Raw genomic sequence first — 17,697 nt, 5'->3', positions numbered from 1 at the left:
GATATCTGCAGCATCTAGAAGGCTATATTCATGTTATGTGAAACACATTTACTGTGTACTTCTTTAAATTCACCCATTTCTTTGAGGCCTGTTTTGGACTTGCCTTACCCTCCAGGTTAATTTCTTTTATGATGAAGCTGTTAAGAAATATGTCCGGGAAGATGGTTAAAATGTTTTGGTCAGAATGAGTGCTGTGTGGCCCCTCCAATCACTCCACATCTTACCAAGTAGTAGTCCTACACATCATTTATCAAGTCCTAGTAATGGGATACAATCACACAATTAATCTTCTTTCAAAGAATCTTAAACATTTAGGTGTTTTTGGTTGTAGGCCTAATCAGTGAAATCTGCCAATGGAACAAGTTAAACTTTGCTTAATCTTTGGAAGAAGATGCATTTATCTACAGACAAATCACTTGTCCTATATCTCACTGAAATGTTGCTTGTTGGTTGAGTGTCTACATTCCGTGTAAAAAATATGTGTTTTGTGGTGAGTGGTAGGCCATTCATGGACTAAACCTATGAAAAAACTTACTCCCAAGCTTCTTTAGTGCTGTTTCGTTTTTTTGTGGACAACTTTTCATTTTCCATTCTCAGTTTGATCAGCTGTTTAGTCTGAACAACAGTCCTGGTAAATATCCACCAGCCACCACTTTACATTACAATTAATGAACATAATCTAGCGTTTTCTGAACTGGAGAACGGAATTTGATGCGAAATACAATGCAAATGTCGTATAATTTGTGAGGAACTTACATTTGTACGGCGCATTTTCCATTTCGGACAATAAAAACAGCTGCACATGTGAATCGAGCCTGCATCGGTGCAGACTCGCTACCGAGGGTGTTATAAGCCACTTCCACTCGGCGCAAATTGGTTTCGGATGGCACTTAATATGGCGCGGCCTCCGCGTGAACGCGCAAACCGAGGGGGAGTGCATAGGGCGAGGGAAGAGGAGCTGGATTCTAAAAGGGCCCATATGCAATGTGACGACTGGCTGGGGGTTGGAACTTTTCTTCCCAGTCCAGCAGGTGGAGTCTGGGAGTGGCTTCTGATCAGGTGCACCTGGCGTAGGTGTGCCTGAAGTATAAAGGCCATCGAGAAGCAGAGCTCTCTCTCTCTCCCCAGGAGCACCTTAGTTTTGATTTAGACTTTTGGTTTACACCTTGCAACATCCATCTTCACCATACTGTTGTCTTTGCATCCATACATTACACTACACCACTGATATACTGATATTCACATCCCATACCAATTGATTATTGATTATTGTTTGTATGATTTCAGTAGCCAAGTATTAAATATTCTTAACAGTCTGCGTTGGTAGTGTGACTCCCTTTTTTGTTGCGACTCTACGAGCTGGGTCGTAACAAAAGTGGGGGCTCGTCCTTTGTGGTTGTTAGTTTGGTTTTCTGTGCGTTGTTCTGGGAGTCGCGCTTTGGTGAGTTTTCGGTTTTCTTGTTTGTGTTGCGTTGTTTGCGTTTGATGTTTTATGGGGGGGGGGGGGGGTTTAGTGCTAAGCTTTAGTAGGCTACTATTTATCTATTGCTATTTTTGCGATTGTCAGGAATAGTTGGTTGGGACCGTCTTCTTTGTTTACTGGTTTTTGCTTGTGCGTCGGCGGGTGGGTCTATGCAGCTGGTGCACTTTGCGCTCTGCTACCATTCCCCTGGTCAGGAGAGCAGCGATTCCCCTTTGGGTTTCGTTGAGGGGGGGGTTGTAGTGTTGTGGCGAACGCAGTTAGAGACAAAGTCTCGGGAGCACGTCCCTGCTCCGGGCGGGTTGTCGGCTTGCCGATCGCTCTTCCCCGCAGCAGCGGGTTTTAGTGCATAAATACCCGCCGTTATGTGGTCACATGAAGACTAGGGGGGGAGATTAGATAGTTCTACATCGTGGAGCTACGCCCCATAGGGGGGCGCTAGCGCTCCTATTGGTAACCCATGTTGGCATGCCAACAACCAATCTGAAGATAAAAACATGTACTCTTATCGTCCTAACCAATCACAGACCCCCCACCTACTATAAAGGTGGCTAAACCCCAGCAATCTGCTCTCCCATTTTCAGACGAACTTTCAAGCAGCTGAAGGAAACCTTTCTAAGATGAAGAAGACTAAGAAGAGCGAGAAGAGCGGCGGCGACCTACCTCTGAGGGACTCCGGCGCTGGATCCCCGATGGACGTCCCCGCCCCTCCTCTTCTGGAAGAAGATGCCCCGCGGGTCGAGGACTGCGGCTGTGGTGCCTTGGACCCGGAGGACCGCCACGACCGGTGTGTGGCGTGCCTGGGGAAGAGCCACGCCGAAGAGGGAGTTTCTCCCAACCCGCCGTGCTCCCAGTGCGCGCTGCTGCCCTCTGAATTCAGGCGTGCCCGCCTGGACTTCTGGCGCGCACGGAGTGCCGTCCCCTGTCCTCTCCCCTCCTGCGAGTCCGAGTCTTCCGACGACGACTCTGGGGATTGTAGTGACTCGGAGGACAGTGGGGAGTTGCCCGCCTCTCAGGGCCCCTCCCCACGCACGGGCTCATCTGTGTCTGGCTCCGAGCCCCCCGCCGGCGGCGAGGGCGGCCCCCCAGACGATGAGCCCCGGGATTCCGGTGGGGCCAAGCCGCTCGTATTCCGGAGGGTGTTCCCCGGTATACTTGAGCGCGCGGCGGTCTCCATCGGAATTCCCCTCCCGTCAGAGCCTGAGGCGAATTGCACCAACCTCTGGGGCATTTCTTGCTTCGAGCTCTCGACGCGGAGAATCAAGCGGCCCCTCCCGGTCATGGAACATATCGACAAGTTTGTCGAGAGTACCTGGGTGGCGCCCCTCGAGCAGGCTAAGGCCCCGGTTCGCGCCTGGATTGAAGCCACGCGTGTGGCCGGCTATGAACGCGACATCTCCGGTGGCGTCCCGGCGCTCGAGCCCTCCTTTGCCGCCCACTTCGCTCCTGGTGCGGCGGCGTGGAGCAATACCAAGAAGCCTCAGCTTCCCGGGGCGCGAGACCGACAGGCGGCTACCCTCTCGGACCGCATGTATGTCCTCGCTGCCCAGGCCACGGCCGCCGTCTCCTCCATCTCCATCCTGGTCACTACCCTGGCATCGGAGTTGAGCAGCGGCGCCTCGCCATCGCCCGAACGGGTTCCCGACCTCCAGGCTGCGGCTGGAGCGGCCATGCAGCTCTGCCAGGCTGCCGCGATCTGCACTGGCCGCGTCATGGCTAACGCTGTCGTGCACCATCGCCTGCTGTGGCTGGGCGTCTCCTCGGTGAACGACACAGCTCGCACGGCTCTGCTGAACGCCCCCATCTACCGGTCCGGGCTGTTCGGCTCTGCCGCCGGCGAAACCCTGGAACGCCTCGGCAGGGTTGAGGAGCAGTCCAAGCTGGTGGCCAGGCATCTCGGGGTCCAGAGGTCCCAGTCTGCTGCCTCCCGTGCCCCCGTAAAGAGGAGGAAGAGGACGGCGAGGTCCGCCCCTCCGAGGGCTGCCCCCGGTCCCCCTCCCGCGAGCCAGCGGTCCGCTCAGGCTCCCCATGCTCCTTCCACCGCTCGCCAAGGTCCTGCTCCGCGGTGGAAGAGGAAGAAGCCCGGCGCTAATGCGTGACAATTAACGTCTGCTCAGGCTGCTATTGTTCACGATGGCCCTCCCCTCACGTTAGAGGCTGGTTGTGGTCCCTGTATTAGGGGTTCGCACAATAAAGAGCGTGTTCATTTGTACACCGGTGGTCACTTGTGTCATTTCCATGCTCGACAGTCTGATGCTATGATTAATGTGTCTCTGGGTTCTGGTTCTGAGATGGTTGCGCCTGCCCCTCCGCTCTCTGCCGAGAGAATTAAGTCGGTGGAGGGTAGCGCTGTTCTGCCCCGTTATCACTCAAGTAGACTACGGGCCAGTTCATCCACTCAGTTGGCTAGCGCTAGCCTGGCTACTCTTCCTACCCCGGCGGGGATATCAAGGAAGTTTGTCGGGCAGCCTTCCCTCTCTACGGGTCAGCTTTCGGTAGCTAGACTTTCCGTTTCCAAGAGGAGGGCTCGAAATAGAGTTAATCCTGTGTCTCGCTTGGTGTGTAATACTGGGAAGGCGTTCTCTGCTACTTCTACGGTGAGCGCAGGTATTCGTGTACCGCACCATCGTGAACGGCTGGGAAATGAAGCCCCTGTGTCTCGTTCGACTAAGCTACTCTCGCACACAGCCCGAGAGACGGTTGATGTCGTTAGGACCGTTGAGCGAACTTCGTTTGAAATTGAGCGCTCGCTCTGCTATATTTCAAATTTGAATGCTCGTACGTCATTGGTTTCCCCCGTTGCGCTGCATCGGGATGGGTCGTCTGCCTCATTTGCATATGGGAGCAAGATTCCCCGACTTTTCTCGGCAAGTTCAAAGGCGTCTGCCTCCACACAGCCTGAGTCTATGTCGGCGGCGGCCTCATTTGCATACAATGACAGGGCTCCGCTACTTCAGCCGTCTGCCTCATTTGCATATGAGAGCGATGCTCCCTTTCCTTGCGTTGTGAGCGATACAAGGGCTACCGCTGCACAGGTTAAGTCGGTGGCCTCTTCGTGTGCATACACTAACGCGGCCCCACTGTCTGCAGAGATGCTAGTTGGTTTTCACAGCAGCTCTCGGGCTACTTTCGGGCTTACGTCTCCGGGCTCTGGAGGACGTTTACACTGTACTGACATTGATGTTGCCCCCACTTCGAGTAAGTCGGTGTGTGATGTCAGTGTCTGCGGTTCGCCTCCCTTTCATATGCGGCCCCCCTTGGACTGCGGCAGCCCCCACGGGTGGGGAGGTGCCAGCGGTGGCGGTCGGGGCCGTTCTAGAATACGATCGCTTTCTGGCGAACGTCCCGCGCACGGCGGCGGGCCCTCTCTCGCTATGCAGAGTGGCGTGGATGCGGTTGCCATGCCTCCCTCGCTGGCTGTTTCGCATCCTGTCATCGGGGTATGCGATTCAGTTTATCGCCCACCCTCCGTCCTTCACCGGGGTGGTGGAGACTGTGGTCTCGGGTCCGCGGCAGGAGAGCGCTCTCCAGTCGGAGATAGCGGAGCTCCTATCCAAGGAGGCGATAGCGGTGGTTCCACCGAGCCGCTCGGGGGCGGGATTTTACTCTCGTTACTTCCTCGTTCCGAAGCGGACAGGGGGGATGCATCCCATCCTCGACCTGCGCCTTCTGAACAAATGCGTAGCCAAACGGCATTTTCGTATGCTCACAGTGAGGCACCTGTTGGACTCCGTTCTCCAGGGAGACTTCTTCACAAGCATAGATCTGAAGGACGCAAACTTTCATGTTCCCATCAGAGAGGGTCACAGAAAGTTTCTGCGTTTTGCCGTCCAGGGTGTGGCTTACGAGTACACCAGGCTCCCGTTCGGTTATGCGCTGGCTCCTCTGGTGTTTTCCAAGTGCCTGGAAACGGCGATTCTACCGCTGAGGCGCGAGGGCATCAGAGTGCTCGCCTACCTGGACGACCTTCTGATCCTCGCCTCGTCGGCCGCTCAGGCCAGGTCGCACACCTCCCGGCTTGTGACTCATCTCACAGGCTTGGGTTTCGCCATCAATTGGGAAAAGAGCACGCCGCGCCCGTCTCAGTCTGTGATTTATCTGGGTCTCAGCTTGGACTCTGTCTCGATGCGCGCGTCCCTGGCGGCGCCGAGGCGCGATGCTCTGGCCCGGGCACTCTCTATCTGCCTGCCAGGGAGGGTGGTCACGGCTCTGACGGTGATGCGTTTGCTGGGCTTAATGTCATCGGCCCACGCGGTGGTTCCGCTGGGCCTCCTGCACATGCGTGGCTTACAACGTTGGTTCGCACGTCTTCATCTGAATGTCAGCAGGGACAAATTCAAGATGGTGACGTTGCCCGGGTCCCTGGCTACGGACCTGGTTTCCTGGAGGAACCCGCGCATCATCGCGCGTGGTGTCCCTCTAGGCAGGGTGTCGTTCCGCGTACCGATTTTCACGGACGCTTCCCTCTCCGGCTGGGGAGGGACGTGCCTGTCCCAAGCCGTGGGGGGCCGTTGGCCTCCTGGCGAGAACAGGCACATCAATCTCCTGGAACTGGAGACTGTGTTGCTGGTTCTTCGGCACTTTGCACCTGCGCTGAGGGGGCTCCCTGTGCTAGTGCGCTCGGACAACCGTGCCACGGTAGCCTACATCAACCGTCAGGGTGGTGTCCGCTCAGTGGCTCTTCATCGCGCGGCGGTGAGGTTGTGGCTGTGGGCGAGCTCCAATTTGAGCTCCCTCCAGGCTCAGCACATTCCGGGCCACTTGAATGTCGGCGCCGACCTCATGTCGAGGGGCGGGCCGCGCCACGACGAGTGGAGGCTGCATCCTCAGATTGTGTCACATCTTTGGGCGCGCTTCGGTCGTGCGATGGTGGACCTGTTCGCCACAAGGGAGAATGCTCACTGTCCTCTTTGGTTCTCTCTGAGTCGGACGGACAGCCCCCCGCTGGGAGTGGACGCCTTTGCGCACACCCCTTGGCCGGAGGGCCTGCTCTATGCCTTCCCCCCAGTGGCGATCATTCCTATGCTGTTGACCAGAATACGGTCCGAGCGTCGGACAGTGATCCTGGTTGCGCCAGACCGTCCCAGTGCGCGATGGTTCGCGGAACTGATGGCTCTGGTTCAGGTTCGCCCTTGGCTCATTCCGTACGGGCGGGATGCCCTGTCCCAGGCGGGCGGCACGATACAGGCCCCCCCGGTTCTGGGTCAGCGCTTGGTGGCCTGGTTACTGAACGGCGCAGATTAGCTCGGAGGGGTCTCTCCGCGGCTGTGATCAGCACTATTCAGAGCGCGCGTGCTGGCTCTACTTCTAAGCTGTACGCTGGGAAGTGGGAGTCTTTCGTGCGTTGGTGTGATGGGGATGATGTAGATCCGGAGACCTGCTCAGTTGAGGCAGTGCTCTCCTACCTGCAACATCTGTTGGACCTGGGGCTTGCTGCCTCCACCATTAGGGTGTATGCGGCTGCTATTTCGGCATGCCATGAGGGGTTTGCTAGGACTACGGTCTTTGCTCACCCTCTGGTCAGGCGTTTTTTGACGGGTGTGGTCCGGCTTAGGCCACCTGTCAGAGCCTTGGCCCCCCAGTGGGATCTGTCTCTGGTTTTGGACGCACTGTGCAAGGTGCCGTTCGAGCCTTTGGAGCAGGTTGATCTCAGATGGATGTCTATCAAAACGGCATTGCTCCTCGCATTATCCTCGGGTAAGCGAGTGAGTGATCTGTGTGCGCTGTCGACGCAGCCGGGCTGCCTCACCATCACTGGGGACGGCAGTAAGGCCGTTCTGAGGCCCAACCCGGTTTTCCTGCCCAAGGTGGTTAGGCACTCTTATAGTGCTAGGCCTCTGGAGCTGCGCGCCTTTTCTCCTCCTCCGCACTGCTCCGTGTAGGGCGCCCGGTTGCATCTCTTGTGCCCGGTCTGTGCGCTCTCTGTTTACATCAGGCGCACGGCCTCGTTCAGGACCACGCCTCAGCTGCTCGTATGCTACGGTGCGGGCAAGCTGGGCTCCCCCCTTTCCAAGCAGCGCCTCTCTCGCTGGCTTTGTGAGGGCATCTCTGCTGCGTATACCGCGGCAGGTCGCCCTTTGCCTGGCCGGGTGCGCGCGCACTCCACTAGAGGTGTTGCCGCTTCGGTTGCGCTCTTTCAAGGGGTGTGTGTGGAGGATATCTGTGCGGCGGCGTCCTGGGCGTCGCCATCGCCTTTTATCCGCTTCTATCTACTGGATGTGCCATCTAGCTCCCTGGCGGACTCTGTCCTGAGTTTCGCTGCTAGGGCCACGCCCTGAGATGGCGTGGCTGTGTTGGTCGGTACTCCCGGCCAGTTTACTTGCATGTTTATGCGGCTTGACCATTGTTCCGCCCCCTGTCCGGGGTGCGCGGCCTTTGGTTTTGAGCTCCTGGTGGACACCAGGGGACCCTTGCGTTCCGTTTGTGGTCCTTTGCCTCGTCCGCCCGTCTTATTGCCTGACCGGCCCTCCGTTGGGGTTCGGGTGGGGGGAGTTGCACTTTACTACTGTGTGGTGCTTGTGTACTCCCTTGCCTCCAGTGGGTTGATGTTTTTATGTCGGCCTGGCCCGCGTACATTGTGGGCATCGCTGGAGCTCCGCCTGTTACCAATAGGAGCGCTAGCGCCCCCCTATGGGGCGTAGCTCCACGATGTAGAACGAAGGTTACGTATTGTAACCCCAGTTCTACGAGTGGAGCGGAGCCCCATAGGGTTTTTTCCGGGCCCTGCCTCTAGCTTTCTAGCTCGTCTGACTTAGTGTGGGAGAGCAGATTGCTGGGGTTTAGCCACCTTTATAGTAGGTGGGGGGTCTGTGATTGGTTAGGACGATAAGAGTACATGTTTTTATCTTCAGATTGGTTGTTGGCATGCCAACATGGGTTACCAATAGGAGCGCTAGCGCCCCCCTATGGGGCTCCGCTCCACTCGTAGAACTGGGGTTACAATACGTAACCTTCGTTTTCGGTAGGCAGTTAGAGGGGAAGCGCTGCGTTGGCTGTGTGGATTCGGCCGCTGTGCGTCACAGTACGTCAACATGTGATTGGTCCCTGGTTTTGCTTTGGTTCATTCAATTGTTTTGTGTGGTTAGTTCATTCATTGTTTGGTCGTTTGCTTCGGGACGTAGGTTGCATGACAACCTGCATATGTGACTTTCGGTTAGTAATATAACATCGGGTCATTATGGCTGCTGTCGATGATTTTCTGTCGACTCCTTCGGAGTCCGGTTTGGCTGATTTTACCAAGGATCAGCTTATGGATGTAGCGAAGCACTATGGTATTGCTATTAGTAGCAGTAGTGCTCGAGTGAAGGACAGCCTAGTAGCTGCTTTGGTTGATGGTTTAGTGGCTAAAGGTGTTGTTCGTAGGAAAGACGAAAGTGGGGATTGGTTTAGTGCATCAGGGTCCGGGTGGACTTTTGAGCAGCATAGAGAAATGTATTTGTTGCAAATGGACCGTGAAAAGGAACGTGAATCGATGCAGTTGGAACGTGAGAAATTACAAGTTGAGCAGGAGAAGTTAAAACTTGAGGCTCGTCGGCTCGAGCTAGGTCAGCCAGGTAGGCCCCAGGGGGGTGTGGCCATGCCTGGGGGTGCTGTTAACCTGCTCCCTTTATTTGACATTAGGACGAGTTTGCGGCTCGTTCCAACCTTTAATGAAAAGGATCCGGACACGTTTTTTGCTTTGTTTGAGCGTGCAGCGGAGGCTGGAGATTGGTCCGACGCAAACCGTATTCTAATGTTACAGTGCGTTCTTACGGGGAAAGGCTTTTTGTTCATTGGCCGCAGAGCCGAATCTTACATATGCTAAAGTCAAGGATGCGGTATTGAAAACGTATGAGTTGGTGCCGGAAGCATATCGTAAGAGGTTTAGGACTTGGAAAAAGGGCGACAAGCAGACCCATTTGGAGTTTGCTCGGGATTTGGTGTGTCAGTTTACTCGTTGGCGCACCTCGTTAAAAGTTACCACGTTTGATGCTCTGTGTGATCTAATGGTATTGGAACAGTTTAAGGATTCAGTGCCTGGGCGCGTGGCAACTTATGTGGGTGACCACAAAGACGTTAAGACGGCCCTAGAGGCTGCTGCGTTGGCCGACGATTATGTGATAACTCATAGAAGTAGTTATGAGCCCCGCGCTACGGACGAGTGCTCTCGCCGTGGCTCAGACCGTCCTCTTCGCTCTCCGAGTAGGGGAGGAGCGGGGATGGAGCGCAGTTTGCCTGCTTCTGACCGTGCGTCCCGCGTAAAACCTGACGGCAACGTTTGTCATTACTGTCGTGGAAAGGGTCACTGGAAGTTGGATTGTCCGGTCCTGAAGGGTAAATCCAGTGGGCAGGCGAAGGGAGTTGGGCTGGTGGGCCCTGTGCTGCCCGCAGCAGATTCTTTGCCCAACCAGGCCTTGGTTAGAACCTCCGGTGGGTCCACGGCCTACTCGCCTTTTATAACGAACGGCTATGTGTCGCTGGTGGGTATGGCTGAGAAGGTTGCCGTACGGATCCTGAGGGACTGGTGCATATGATTCGTTTATTTCTGAAAAAGTGCTTCCCTTTTCTAAGGACTCGGAGACCGGCTATAACATCTTGGTCCAGGGCATGGAGCTGCTGACTATGTGTGTGCCTCTCCACACTGTGGTGTTGGAGTCCGACCTGGTGCGTGGAGAGGTTGCTCTTGGGGTGCGTCCCGGTATGCCTGTGGAGGGCGTGGACCTTCTTTTGGGTAATGATTTAGCTGGTGGTTTTGTATGGAAAGGCGTTTCACCCCCTATTGTGGTGAACACCCCTCAGCTCACGGGGGAGACCGATGCAAATGCACAGCAATATCCAGAGGTTTTCACGGCGTGTGCGGTGACCCGCGCAATGAGTCGTGCTAAGACTGGGTTTGACACACCTGACTCTGAGGGGAAGGAGGGCCCTGAGGTGCGGGTTTCTATGTCTGATTTATCCTTGTCAGTCTCTCAGGATGAGTTTGTGAAGGAGCAACAGGCTGACCCATCCTTGACGGAGGTGTTTGAGACTGTCCTGTCAGGGGTGGAGGTGAACAGTGTCCCGCAGGGCTATTTTCTGCAGGACGGCCTTCTGTTGCGAAAGTGGGTCCCGTATGACCATCCTTTTGTGGGGGACCCGGTAGCGCAGGTCGTGGTTCCCGCAAAGTTTCGTGACATGGTCTTGCAAGTTGCTCATGACCAGTCAGGGCATGCGGGAGTGAGAAAGACGTATGATCGTCTCGTGAGGTCTTTCTATTGGCCGCGTATGAAAAGGGACGTGGCAGGCTATATTAAAACCTGCCATACGTGTCAGCTAATGGGCAAGCCAAACCAGAGTCTTAAGCCTGCTCCGTTACACCCGATTCCTGCCATTGGACGTCCTTTTGAGCATTTGATTATTGATTGTGTTGGCCCTTTACCCCGTTCAAAAACGGGCTGTGTTTATTTGTTGACAGTTATGTGCCAGACTACGAGGTACCCTGCAGCGTATCCACTGCGCACTATTACGTCTCATTCGGTGGTTAAAGCTTTGTCACAGTTCATCTCGGTTTTTCGTATGCCGATCATACCAAAAACCGACCGCGGTTCAAACTTCACTAGTCATTTGTTTTCGCAAGTACTGAAACAACTGCGAGTTAAGCACAACCAATCCACCGCTTATCACGCACAAAGTCAGGGGGCTTTAGAACGGTTTCACCAGACTCTGAAGTCTCTACTCCGGGGTTTTTGTGTTCAGATCGGTGGGGATTGGGAGGAGGGCCTCCCGTGGTTGTTGCTGGCTGCTCGAGAGGTGGTCCAAGAGAGCACGGGGTTTAGCCCAAATGACCTTGTGTTCGGCCATACCGTACGTGGCCCGGTGGCGGCGCTGAAAGAGCGCTGGTCTACAGAGCAGCCTCCTCAGAACCTGTTTGACTATGTGAACGGTTTCAGGCAGCGCCTTTATGCTGCTGGAGAGTTGGCGTGCGAGAAGCTGTCGGGGGCGCAGGCTAGGATGAAGAGGCTATATGACCGCCGGTCGGAGCCACGTTGTTTTTCTCTGGGCGACCAGGTGTTGGCTTTGTTACCTGTGGTAGGTTCGCCGTTTCAAGCCAAGTTTACTGGCCCACATCGGGTGATGCGTAAGGTTTCTGATACCAACTATCTTATCGCTACCCCACAGAGGAAGCGTCCTAGCCAGTTATGCCATGTGACTCTTTTAAGGCCGTATTATGCCCGGGCGCCTGTAGGCACAGTAGCCCCTAGTCCTGCATTGTTGCTGGGTTCGGTGGGGATGGTCCCTGCGTGTGATGTGGCAGCGCACGCAGAGGAGGGGGTAGGTATACCTGATGACTGTGTGCTGCAGGGCCGCTTGAAAAATTCTGAGACTCTGGCTGAGTTGGAGGGCTTACTAGGGCATCTGTCCGACTCACGGCGGGTGGAGTTGGCGGAGCTTATCAGAAGCTTTCCTTCTATTTGCGGGGATGCTCCCTCGCGCACGCATCTCATTGAACACGATATTGACGTGGGGGAGGCCCCGCCTATACGGCAGCGTTTCTACCGGGTGTAAATGGAGAAACGGCGTGTTTTGGACTTTGAGGTCCAGTATATGACAGATAATGGTATTGCGGAGCCCTCCGCATCCAGTTGGGCGTCACCGTGTTTGCTCGTGGGCAAGCCCGACGGCACTCATCGGTTCTGTACCGATTATCGAAAAGTGAACAAAGTCACTAAACCTGACTCTTTTCCCCTCCCGCGGATGGAGGACTGTATCGACCAAGTAGGGTCGGCAAAGTTTGTGTCCAAGTTCGATCTCCTAAAAGGGTATTGGCAAGTGCCTTTATCTCCACGCGCACGTGAGGTGTCAGCGTTTATTACCCCCTCTGGATTGTATTCTTATACTGTAATGAGCTTTGGCCTTAGGAACGCCCCTGCGACATTCCAGAGGCTCATGAACAGGGTAGTCGCACCGTTAGAGGGCTGCGCCGTCTATTTAGACGACGTGGTCGTGTACAGTGATACCTGGCCTGCTCACCTGTCGCGCATCCGTGCGCTGTTTGAACGTCTGGCCTGGGCAGGGCTCACCGTCAACCTGGCGAAGTGTGAGTTCGCCAGGGCGACGGTGACCTACCTGGGTAAGGTGGTGGGTCAGGGGTGTGTGCGGCCGGTCCGGGCTAAGGTTTTGGCTATAGACTCCTATCCGGCCCCTACCACTAAAAAGGAGCTCATGCGCTTTCTGGGCCTCGTTGGCTATTACAGGGGGTTCTGCAAGAACTTTTCTACAGTTGTAGCTCCGCTGACGGACCTTCTTAAAGGAAGGGCTGTGTTTATTTGGTCGACTGCCTGTCAGGGCGCGTTCGACCGGGTTCGTTCTATCCTCTGCTCTGCCCCTGTGTTGGCCGCTCCACGGCTTGACCAGCCTTTCCAGCTTCAGGTGGACGCGAGCCACGTGGGGGCAGGGGCAGTGCTATTACAGCTGGATGACCAGGGTATCGAGCGCCCTGTCAGCTTCTTTTCACGTAAGTTCAATTCATACCAACTAAATTACTCGGTTGTGGAGAAGGAAGCTTTGGCTCTTATTTGGGCTCTACAGCATTTTGAAGTGTATGTTGGGTCGGGTGTCCCCCTAGTGGTCTATACCGATCATAACCCTTTGACCTTTTTACATTCCATGAATAACCCAAACCAGAGACTCATGCGTTGGTGTTTGTTTTTGCAGGGGTTTGCTCTTGACATTCGCCATATCAAGGGGACGGAGAATGTGGTTGCGGATGCCTTGTCCCGTGCCCCTGCAGACTAACCACGTTATGTCGTTTTAGGTTGTCCCTGCCTTCTGTCCTCCTCTTGCTTCCCTGTCTGTTGTCCGTCTCCTTAATTTGCTTCTCTCGCGCCGAGTTGCTGGAGTGCGGTCTGCGGGCTCGTGAGGTGGGGTTTGGAGGTTGGGGGGTTTATGGGATGCTTTGTGTGTTATTTTTATATGCATGTCCTTGCTGTAATTCTATTCTTGCTGCAAAACTAATTGCGCTCCAAAGTTGAAGTAGATACCCAACACCAATACCACACAAACTACGAGTGATGTTCAGTGCACACGGGATGCAGCTTCACTTCCTGATCTTACCTTATCTTACTGACATTTCCTGTTCATCTGACCGCAGGTAGACTCGACAGGGTAACAAGGAAATACAGGCCCCTCACAGGGGTAGAGAAAGAAACCTTCAGGGCAACATTATAATGTGTTTTCCAAAACACATTTGGGAAACGTGGACAGGTACTTCAGTAAACAATCAAGTAGAGTCACAATTATCAAATGCTTTATACAAAAAAGGCAACAGAGAAATAGAATAACATGATGTGATATTATTTTACTACATTCTGACATCAAAATATATGATCTGCTTGATAATGATGATGACAAGAGGGTGAGGTGACAGTGAGGAAGGGGATGAGAGGTCTTTAAGTGGTTTCATTAAAGGGCACCGCATTTGCTGTTTTTACCTACCTAAAATAGTTTTCTGGGGTCTCAGAATTTTAATTCTAATTCTAATTTCTTCACAAAGAGTTGGGACAAGATGTAGCGATACGTGTGGATTTTTGCAGCCGAAAACAGACCAGCGATGCGGCATAATTCCTGATATGACGCGCTCGACTCGGCTGGAAAAAAGCAGAAGCAAACCTGGCCGCTAGGGCGGGACCTGGGCGGGACTATGATAATGCTCCTCCATCTACGTCACCAAAACGTCAGTAACAATGCTGAAAACTCTGAAAATCCGAATGGCTTGTTGAAGGGTGGAGCTTCCAGGGCAGGAGAAAGTGTTCTGACCATAAACAAACTACTGGGTTGTTTGACCATCAGAGACCAACATGTATATGATAAACACATTACAAAATTGATTTAGCTTGTGCAGTGCCCTTTAAATCATTTGATATGAAATATGTAATCAATCAATTATTTGATATGAAATGCAGTTTTATAATATACCTTAGAACACTTCTTTGTCTGACAGTACCGTAATGGTGGAGCTCTCCTACACACACGCAACCCAAACACTTACAGGAACAAACCACATGACAATATTCAACTGTTACAATATGCATACCGGGCAGGATAGGGATGCTCTCACTGTTATTCTCTCTGCTCTCACGGACCCTCTTTCTCTCTTTCCCTTTTATTTGGACAAAATGTATTAACATGATCCAGGAGGAAGGAATCTGTTCACACGAGCCATATCCCTGAGGGTAGGTGCTCATATAAGGTGAAGAATTGTCTGGGTGCTCATACACTATATAGGGTGTAGAGTTGACTGGAAGCCCAGAAACAATGCATAGATGGGGTATCAGAACCGGTGGAAAGGCCCATATAAAGACCTGAGAAAGAGTCTACATGCCTAGTACTTGATAATAATGAGGATGAATGATGACGATGAGAGGATGAGGAAGGGGGTGAGAGGTCTGCATGCCTGTTCACAGTCCCATCTTGCCCTCCTCAATGAATGCCAGCACCGCGGGAGTGTCTGCGCTTGGTCCAGCTGACATAACAGAGCCCCCCCTCAGAGTCTGCCTGTCCCCCCCATTCCCCAGGATTTTATCCACATACTGGTGCAGGATGCTGTAGAACTGGTCCCGGGTGTTGAAGTGGTAGAATTTAGAGATCTTACACCAGGCCTGGTTCGACGGGGTGTGGAGGGACTCCGGGGGCACCTGCTGAAAGAAGCTCTTCAGGTTCCTCTTGGCCAGTTCTTTGGCGTGGTCCTCCGAGAAGCTGTCCAGCAGCTCGTTCTCCTGCTGGGCATAGGCCCGCCAGAACTTCAGTTGCATGTAGCTGACCGGGGAGTTGCACCTGGCCACGCAGGTCAGCAGGAGACTGGATAACAGGATGGAGGCAATCAGCATCCAGCCCAGGACCTGAAACCCCAAAATCAGATAGGGTTTGATGTATGTGTGTGTGTGTGTGTGTGTGTGTGTGTGTGTGTGTGTGTGTGTGTGTGTGCGCGTGTGTGTGTGTGAGGGAGAGGGAGAGAGAGAGAGAGTAAGTTAGCAAAGTAAGTAAGTAAGTAGGAGATTTTATTCTACAGCCAGTCTGCGCGCTGGCCTGTGCGCATGCGTGCTGGAGCAAGTGGGGAAAGGCGTGTAAAGATCATATTACAGAGGCTAAAGACCCCGTGTTTGAAAACCACAACAATGGCTCGCGTTGAGGAATCTCAACTGTCGATTCATTCAATCTGATTGATGAAAACAACCGTTTAGCGGCCGAAAATGGATTTTGAGAAACTGCATTCTCGGTGCCCCAATCACCGTCATTACATGGATATACTGGCTCGCGATGGATTTTAAATTTCTTCTACAGGCCTCCGAACTACACCAAAGTGATCTCGGTGAGTCAAACTTCTTATAATATGTCGTTAATAAGGTCCAGGTTGTAAAAACGAGCATTGCCCTTTAAGCCTGGTGTGAAGGACGGCCAACAGAGCTTGGTCAGCAGACCTCAGTGACCTGCTGGGAGCATGTGTGCATGGAGCAGATCAGACAAATATACAGGTGCCTGACCGTGTAGGGCTCTATACGTAATTACAAGAACGATCAAGAAAGAATCAAGAAATTGAGAGAGAGAGAGAGAGAGAGAGAGAGATGGAGTAGGACAGAGAGAGATAGAGAAATAAGAAAGAGTAGAAGAGAGAGAGAGAGAGCAGTTCACTTGATAGAGCCACCCTGACATCCAATTCCATAACAATCCTTATTTCTTGACCTGAAATCATTCATATCATCATTATACTCGGGCACCCCTTACACACGAGGAAGGTCTGTGCCCTGATATAACGTCCATGGTCTACACGTGACACGGATGACAGTGGCATACAGTTACATCATACAGATATTTCATAACAATGGAATCAGGCAACTTCTCATTTCTAAGTGGTCAGTTCTGCTTTGGAACAATTGACTGCAGGGTTAAGTTCAATCTCAAAACCTTCCGCACCGTTTTGCTACGCGCATGAAATCCAAGAGTCTTCTCATTGGTGTCCACGAACACCATCGCCGCAGCGAGAGCTTCTGGGTCTGATTGAACTCAGCCCAGGCCAACTATGACGATAGGCTCCGTTAAATCAACGAGAGTTCCCTTAAGGCGTCTCAATTTTGTATTTAAAACAATAAATAAATCACCAACAGAATCTGTAACCTATAAATATATAGTTAATGAGAAATTAATGAGCTCCCTGACACCAGATTTGAATATTTTCCTCACCTGCGACTCGGCGTTAATCGTTGACAGCACCTCATCCATGTCTGTCTTCGGAACGGTGCCTCTCTTGCAGGGGAACTTATGAAGCTCCTCCTGGCACGTGAGAGCCTTTCCGCTGCACAGGTCATAGGGAAAAATCGTCCTGTTCACGCCGGTCATGGCACATTCATAGTATTTGCCGTTAAGCAATGCGACTGCAATCCAACTGACAGGTGCGACTAGTGCGGTCGAGGTGATCTGAAAGAGGGCCATCCCAAACGCGCAAAACTTTTTCAAGCGACATGTGGAGCTGGTAATACAGAATCCTGTAAACATCTTCCAGGTCTTATTGCTGATGATGATGCCTAAACTCAGCAGTGCCCAGGCAGGCACTATGAGGAAGACCATGCCATAACTGAAGTTAAACTCGCTGCACGGACAGTGGAACACCGCAGTCGAAAAGATCTGCTCCCCGCCAGCAGTGAGCAATGTCACTAAACTGAAACACAAGCTTGTCTGCTGTTTTTGAGCAATATTGAGAAACGTTTTAAATGCACTCATCTCTCGGCCGCTCAGTCACTCACTCCGTAGAAAATCTCAGCCACTCACTCCGTGCGAAGGCATTCATTGAAGTGTGATAGCCCACTTTCACTTCCCTTTTTTGTTTTGTGTTTTTGGTATCCTGTCCTGTGGGCGGATGGTGAGGCCCTAACTCAGAGTCACAGCCGACTCTCTTTATCAGCCAAAGTTCTGAAGATGCCATGCAGTTTATTTCTGGACCACAATGGGGGCGCGGCACGTAGTGCCCTCCACGCCAACCTCGTTGTTCACACTGTGCAATATGCAATAAAAATGGGTACGCCGATGGTCGATCCTATCCAACTAAAAGTCCAAACATGTTTGAAATGCGCGCGTAAAGAGCTGACACCATTACGCGCGTAACACCTTCACGGATGGTGCCAATGAGGCTAATCTACTAAATTGTCCATTGTGAACAACCTTCTATTTGATCAAAGTTATCCTCCATCACTTTACATGAGTAGCAG

The 17,697-nt window shown here is 53.0% G+C and overlaps 1 protein-coding gene across 1 annotated transcript; it reads right to left on the bottom strand.

The window, feature by feature from the left end:
- Nucleotides 1-14,895: 14,895 nt before the first annotated feature.
- LOC311314277 (calcium homeostasis modulator protein 6-like) lies at nucleotides 14,896-17,212 on the bottom strand (the record flags this gene model as incomplete). The annotated part of the gene is made up of 2 exons (XM_084444617.1): nucleotides 14,896-15,336; nucleotides 16,676-17,212. 2 exons carry the CDS (start codon nucleotides 17,210-17,212, stop codon nucleotides 14,896-14,898), a joined length of 978 nt encoding a protein of 325 aa, XP_084300743.1.
- Nucleotides 17,213-17,697: the final 485 nt, after the last annotated feature.

The sequence above is a fragment of the Borostomias antarcticus genome, assembly GCF_949987555.1.
Source record: "Borostomias antarcticus genome assembly, chromosome: 10".
NCBI classification, from domain to species: Eukaryota; Metazoa; Chordata; class Actinopteri; order Stomiiformes; family Stomiidae; genus Borostomias; species Borostomias antarcticus.
Note: the sequence above shows the minus strand (reverse complement) of the source record. Positions and strands in the feature narration are given on the sequence as shown.